Source organism: Carya illinoinensis, chromosome 4 (genome assembly GCF_018687715.1).
Source record: "Carya illinoinensis cultivar Pawnee chromosome 4, C.illinoinensisPawnee_v1, whole genome shotgun sequence".
Classification (NCBI taxonomy): domain Eukaryota; kingdom Viridiplantae; phylum Streptophyta; class Magnoliopsida; order Fagales; family Juglandaceae; genus Carya; species Carya illinoinensis.
The window spans coordinates 18,645,729-18,653,212 of NC_056755.1; the positions used below are offsets into that span (position 1 = coordinate 18,645,729).

Here is a 7,484-nt window from a genome sequence, read left to right on the forward strand (position 1 = left end):
GTTACACATCTCATCCAGCATGCACATTTCTACACCTAATCTGAAAACCTCCACTTAGATATACAAAAATTTGGATCTTGGTTAAGGCTGCCTAAACCAAGCGCCTTAACCAAGCATTTGTGTTCTTGTGTGAAAAACCCATCAGGTTGTATTAGACCTACCCATTAATGCAGCATATATTCACCCTCTAGATTGGTGCCTCAGACTGCTTAAGATGCTTGGTTATCAGGGGGAGAATCACATAACACACGATGGAAATGATACGTGGTGTACCTACTTGTCGCTCTGGGTTGGTCAGCAGAGGTGAAGAGTAGATGAAGTAGACCTTTGATCACCCGTGAGTGGTTTCAAAAAGAAGAGGAAACCAGTGTTCTTCAAAAATAACCTTACATCTTCTATATTCGATGCCAAAAGATGAAGCAGACCTTTCAGCTCCTTCAAAGGAAATACGAATGGACCTATCTGTGCATGGGAGTGAACTGAGGCTGCTTGTACGTGTAGTTTAACCCCAATAGTCACCAGAGATCTTCTCATATCTACCACAGATCCAGCTGTCAACTTCTTCAGTACAACTCTGCACATTAATGGTGTTGTGGCCCCCACCAGAGGTGCCACTTCCCAGCCTAAATCAGCACAAGCTTTTTTCAAAAGTACTGCCCTTTATTAAAAACTTCTCCCGCCTCCATTTTACCCATTTTGAACTTCAATGATTGATAGCCCGTGATCTTCTCATAACGGCCTGGAAGTGATTTACTCTCTCAATCTTTATAAATGGTTATTCGCTTGTTAATGGTTTATAACTTAATTCCAACAACTATAACTCTACATATGTGTCATCTTAATTAAATTGCTGCAACTTTATAAGGCCTCATTACTTGCCAATTTCAAATTCTTTACATTGAGGAATTTGAAGGAATTTATTTGTTTAGGAGTCTGCCTGGTAGTGTTACTGAATTTGTATAGAGACATGCTTTATACAAATTTGACCAATCTTTAACAGCCAGGTTTATAAACTTTCAGAGTTGATAACCAGCGTTTCCACACCTTAAACATAAACTCTGACTTAGGCAAAACAGAGGTGTCTCTTCCACACCTCACATACTTTATATCTTCACAAATTAGACATCATTTGTCAAAGCACTGTATTTCCAGATCCAATTGACCTTAAATTATCGAACTTGATTATTCCTGCTATGTAAAATGCCCTTTTATCAATTGGGAATTTAAACTTCACAGTTCCCTTCCTAAATGTGAGTATGCAGCTCAACTTTAAATTCAACCCTATTAAGGACTTTTATTAAAGTAATGTTACTCTGTTTTTTAGTTTGCAACCTATCTCCTTTCTTTTCCTGGACAACTTCCTCAATAGCAGTCTATAAACCAGGAGTGGAACAAAGGTCACGATCTTGTAACCATTCATGACTACCTGCATGCAGTGTCAAGGATTGCCAAATAGCCCCAATCTTCTAATCTGCTTGCTGGACCGAGTATAGCAGGAATAGTATGATGACGCACCATTTAACCCCTATTTTTTTTAATCTAACTTCATGATCTTAATGCTGATAGATAGTTAGAAAATAAATTGCACTGAAACCGAGCTGACTCCACAGTATATTGTGAACCCAGATCATGCACTGTGGTCTCTGCATCTCATCATATGCTTTCATGTTGTTATATGATCTTAGATGCATATAAATCTCATCACTGCCTTCATGTTGTTAGTCTTTTAGAGTCCTCTATCTAAAATACTTAATCAATTAACTAGGAGGTAATTACAGTTTCACTTAGCTCGAGCTGTTGCCTTAATTATTATGAATTAACACTCAGAGAATCAATTTCCATACATATTTGCTCTATCATGTTACAATATTCATGAATACAAAAAATCTATTTTGTTTATCCATTTAACCTAACTGTCTATGATTTTAAATGGTCATCTGACATAGATTTGCCAATTAGTGCACTTAGTCCCCATCATATAGTAGGTGGATTAAGAACCCATCCATTGTGCTAGTATGTCGAATTGGATATACCTGCATAACATTCATTGCCCCAATTGTTCACACCCCAATGCTTCCTTCTCCCATTGGACAGTACAGCTACATTTGTATGCATTTTAACATCTATGTTAATCAACACTGCATGCGACAAATTAGTGTGTAACACATATGTCATCCTTATGCAGTTTCCCATGAACTTCTCCTATCTATAGATTAATGAGTGGTAAATTAACCTTAAACAGATCTAGCAATCTATTTTCCAGTACCACATATTAGAGACAGCAACCATTTATTTAAAGTTACTGTCCTACTTTTTCACTGGGGCTGTGTGTGTCGAATTGCCATCTATATAATCATTATGCATCAATTCTTAATCCTCTATCAGTGGATGGAGTCAAAAGCTGTGTTTAATACATTTCAATAAATCTACCAATTAAGATACATTACTGCAATATGCATTTCTAGATGGGTGTGTTATAATTTCAGTTTTTAGTTTCTTATTTCTTTCAGGGGAGATAATGAATAGGAAAACACACCCATCTTGTGTTAGACTAACAAAATTCCTTGCTTGAACAGCCACCTTGTTGCATCCATCTGGGAGAAAGTGGTTTGGTTATGACCAAGGATATTCCAACCGCCCAAGGTCCTGCACATGGAAGTCAGCCCACAAAATTAATTCAGACCATAATTCCTATAATTTGAAATTTGATGAACAGTTTAAATACCCTATATTTTATTTGCATAAGTTTTTATGCAAATAGTGGATTTATCCCTACCATAGTTGACCATAATAACCTTCGAAATATTTGTGGACAGAAATCCCAGTTGGTATTACTGCACTTTCATGTATATGTTAGCGGAAAAAATCTGAAAAGTTTAATTGATTAGTCAAGTATATTTTAGTATGGACAATTCTCTGCAACAAACATCTAGCAATGTTAGCATGAAATGATATATGCAACCTGCCAACGAAATTGCACTGAAATTGACTACTTCCAAACGAGCAACCAGCATGCTAATGAAGATAGCACAAGTATTCTTAGTTACAAAATTGACAATAATCTAGTAATTGTGCTTAGATTGTATATAATTAAGCAACTTTAAATATATATAGTGTTGTCACCCCGGAAACCCATCACTTGGTGGCAGTTCAAAGGAGATCCATCAACTCATTATGCAACAAATACGTTACAATGGAGCCCGAGTTGTTGGTAGCGTATACCACATTAGCTTTAAAGTGCAAGCACTTAATCTGCACACAATAAGGAGTTCCACTATGAGTTACTCTCTACTTCCATGAAAGATTGCACAAGTATATTCACCCTTTAAAATCCTCTAAAATGCCTAAATACATTTCAATTTCACCATGCTTACACACCATACGCATTGTAAAATGAATAGTTTGGTAGGATTGGGAAAACAAATTGCCTAATAGAGATGAATGACCACTCTATTTTCAGCTTTTCAACTTAAAGGTTACAAAATCACAGCACATATCTACATTACCATCATCATCATCAGTCTCCCCAATTGGCTGATGGGTGGTGTCGTTATCAGAGTTATCATTGGAACCTATGTCGTCCAGTGTTGCTTCATCGTCAACTGGTTGGGCCGGGCCACGAGGTGAGATGGGGGTTGGAGCAACGACCAAATGCTCCTCATCGACTCGGATAAGTGGTTCGGGCATGGCTTCATCGACAGCAAGACTAGGGGGATAGTTGTTCAAATTCCCCCCCCCCCCCCCCTCATCGACATCAAGGTCATCCCCTGATGACTCAGCATCATCCAGCATCTCCTCAACTTGGGCCATTGTGCGAATGTTATAAACATTCCTACTTGTAACCTTTTGCACGACATTCCAACTTCCTCCCAAGATCGGATCGGACAAGTAAAATACTTGCGTTTCTTGGCACACAAGTGCTAAGGGCTCATCTTTATACCATTGCCTATCCGTATTCACTATGGTTAAGTGGTCCCTGACACGTATCCCCCTTCTCGGGTCACCAACGTCATACCAAGTGCATTGAAATAGATAAACCTTGCGCCAACCCATGTAGCGTATTTCTATTATATCATTTAGAACACCATGAAAGTCACAAGGGGATCCCTGATGCTCTCCATGAACCACCACCCCGCAGTTCTGAGTGCGGCAATGCCTTTCCCGCTCCTTAGTATGAAATCGAACACCATTCATTATGCATCCTGCATAAGATGCGACCATCGGTTCTGGTCCACATGCTAATGCATATAACTCATCAGAAATTGTCGTTAGAGCCACTGCACGTTTCTCTCGAATCTATGTTCGAAATGGACAAAAAAAGCAAAATCAGAGTTTTCCCAACTTATTATTTTAAATCAATAATAACCCAAAATGTATCCCTATAAAGCAATAAACAGGAGAAAAAATCTTACGCGTGCTCTAAACCAAGCGTGAAATTGACTTTGGTGCCTACGGTCGATGTTATGAGGGTCCTCTTCTTTCATCTTGTTATAGTGATCCCTGTGAAGCAATGCATGGAATTGTTACATTGGAGACTAGTAAAATTAGATACCCATTAATAAAGTTAGTAATTCAAGATTGATGTACTTACTCAATGTATTGCTTAACCTCCGGGCAATTATTTAGTATATACCATCGGGCCTTGACCATTAGTGTGTCGGCTAATTTATGTGAGTACACAGTCCCCAATGGCCTAACCTTTTGGGAGAAAATAGATAAACTTGCAGCATTTCCTGACTCAGGCCCATCAATGGGTACATTAGTATTGCGTTCCTCTCGATGATATTTAGTTTCTATATCATGAAGGTACATAGAGCAAAATGTGAGGCACTCGAGATGCAAATATGCCTCAGCAATTGAGCCTTCAGGCCTAGCTCTGTTTCAGACGTACCGCTTGAACTTTCCTAAATACCTCTCAAACGGATACATCCATCTATATTGCACAGGTCCTACTAGTAGAGCCTCTTCTGGCAAGTGAATAAAAAGGTGTACCATGATATCAAAAAAAGTTGGAGGAAAAATCATTTCTAGTTTGCACAGAATGATGGGAATATTAGCTTGAAGGCGATGCAACACTGATAGGTTCAAAGTTCGGCAACATAATTCTTTGAAGAATGCACTCAACTCTATTAAGGCTTGACGCAAATCGGCCCGTAAGAACTTGCCTATAACAACTGGCAATAGTTGTTGCATAAAGACATGACAGTCATGGCTCTTCATTCCACTGATCTTTCCCTCACTAGCATTGACACACCGGCCTATATTCGATGCAAACCCATCAGGGAATTTCACTTTGCACAACCATGCACAAAAAGCCCTTCGCTCATTAAATTTAACATGTAGCAACCAAGACCCATTCTCTCAAACTCACCATCATGTTGTAAATGCAATTCTTTTCTTATTCCAAGATTTGCCAAATCCCTACGCGCATTGGCAGAGTCCTTAGTTTTCCCTTCAATGTTCAACAAAGTTCCCAACACATTATCGCATATGTTTTTTTCAATATGCATTACGTCCAGGTTATGTCTCAAACCCAAGGATAACCAGTAGGGAAGCTCAAAAAATATGGATTTGTTGGTCCAGTTAAGATGATTGGCCGTTCGTTTCCTCTTCGAAGAAGATTTACCAAACTGAAAATGTGACACCTGACTTAATTGTTCTAGCAATTCCTCTCCCTCGACCCTTGATGGTTGGAGTTGGTGCTCGTCATACCCATTAAACACATTTTTCTTGCGTCTCCAAATGTGATCTAGGGGCAACCATCATCGATGACCCATATAGCAATGTTTGCGGCCATATACTAACCATTGAGAATTTGTGTCAGATGTACAATACGGGCATGCCAACTTGCCCTTCGTGCTCCAACCGGAAAGATTGGCATATGCGGGGAAGTCATTGATAGTCCAAAGTAGAGCTGCATGCAACGTAAAGTCTTGCCCGCTGTATGCATGATAGGTACGAATACCATCTACCCATAACTCCTTCAACTCTTCAAGGAGAGGACGCAAGAACACATCAATATCATTACCTGGTGACTTTGGGCCAGGGATTAGCAACGATAACATAGTGTATGGATCTTTCATGCATGCCCAAGGCGGCAAGTTGTAAGGCACAAGAAGTACCGGCCTACTCATGTTATTGAATGGGTTAAACCCATCACTTGCCAAACCAAGTCTAACATTTCTCGGATCTTCAGAAAACCTCTCATGTTTGTTATCAAAGTCCTTCCAAACCCTAGAATCTGAAGGATGTCGCATGCATGTAGGATCTTCAACACGGCCCTCTACATGCCATCTCATGGCCTAGGCTGTCTTCTTTGACATATAAAGCCTCTGCAATCGTGGCTTCAGGGGGAAATATCAGAGAACTTTTTTTGGTAACCTTCGTTGGTGAATTGTGCTTTGTTCCCACCTAGAAGCTTTACATTTAAGGCACTCATTTAACGATGCATTTTCCTTCCAAAACAGGACACAATCATTTGGGTAGACATGTATCTTCTCGTAACTAAACCCCAATCCACGCTCCAAGCGACGGGCATCATTATATGAGTCAGGGAAAGAGGCCTCTGGAAATGCCTCTTGCAATAGCTTTATGACCATATCGAATGACTTCACGGTCCAACCGCCAATACTCTTTATGTGAAGAAGCTTGACGATGAATGATAGCTTTGAAAACTTAGTACATGAAGGATAAAGTGGGCGTCGTGCATCAAATACCAACTCCTTGAAATTAAAGTTAGTTCGACCATCAAAGGTCTAATCTTGATCATCTGCATCTATGTATCCATCATCAGTAGAATGATGATCCATATAGGACCCATGGCGGATGTCATCAAACATCTCTTCTAGATCATCAATATAATCATAGTTAGCCGATGCATCAGCTTCTTCATCGGCAGAGAGTGCAGCAAAAAGGAAAGGGTCATCTTCTCCATGGATCAATACCTCTGAAGAACAAATGATCCTCGACTATACGAATGGAGTGGAAAGCTCTATTCCGACATCTTCTGCATGGACACCTAATCTGATCAATGTTAGGAGTGTGGGATAACACCATAGAGAGGAATTGTCTAACCCTTCAGCATACTCAGTGGAATGCAATCTATCTTCAATATGCATCCAAGCCTTATCCATCTTATGAAGCTGACCAGGTAGTAGAAAAGAGTATGTTAGTGTTGTAATTTGAAATGGGTGTGCATGGAATAAGCTGGTCCAACTTTCAATAGTAGGACCAGGATAATTGGACCGATTTCAAACAAACAACCCTAATGCCTGGATCTAAATAGGTAGCCGACATTAAATAGCTAACTTCAATTTCTATTTGGATTTATTAAGGTGAAAGAGCAAATAACTGGATAAATACACGCTCTTGGCTGGTTGTGCAGTGCAGGTACTAGCTGGGAACAGGTTAATTGGCGCAGTAGTGATCAAAAGAAGGTGTAATAAAATGACTTAGGTTTGTGTTCTAACAGGAAATATGAACTT

The 7,484-nt window shown here is 39.6% G+C and overlaps 1 protein-coding gene across 1 annotated transcript; it reads right to left on the reverse strand.

Moving 5' to 3' along the window:
• Nucleotides 1-3,456: 3,456 nt before the first annotated feature.
• LOC122306324 lies at nt 3,457-6,299 on the reverse strand. Its single transcript, XM_043118757.1, has 6 exons — nt 5,852-6,299; nt 5,372-5,749; nt 5,166-5,258; nt 4,634-4,793; nt 4,413-4,500; nt 3,457-4,296 (listed from the first exon to the last, which is right to left on the reverse strand). The coding sequence occupies exons 1-6, from the start codon at nt 6,297-6,299 to the stop codon at nt 3,457-3,459; spliced, it is 2,007 nt and encodes a 668-aa protein (XP_042974691.1).
• Nucleotides 6,300-7,484: the final 1,185 nt, after the last annotated feature.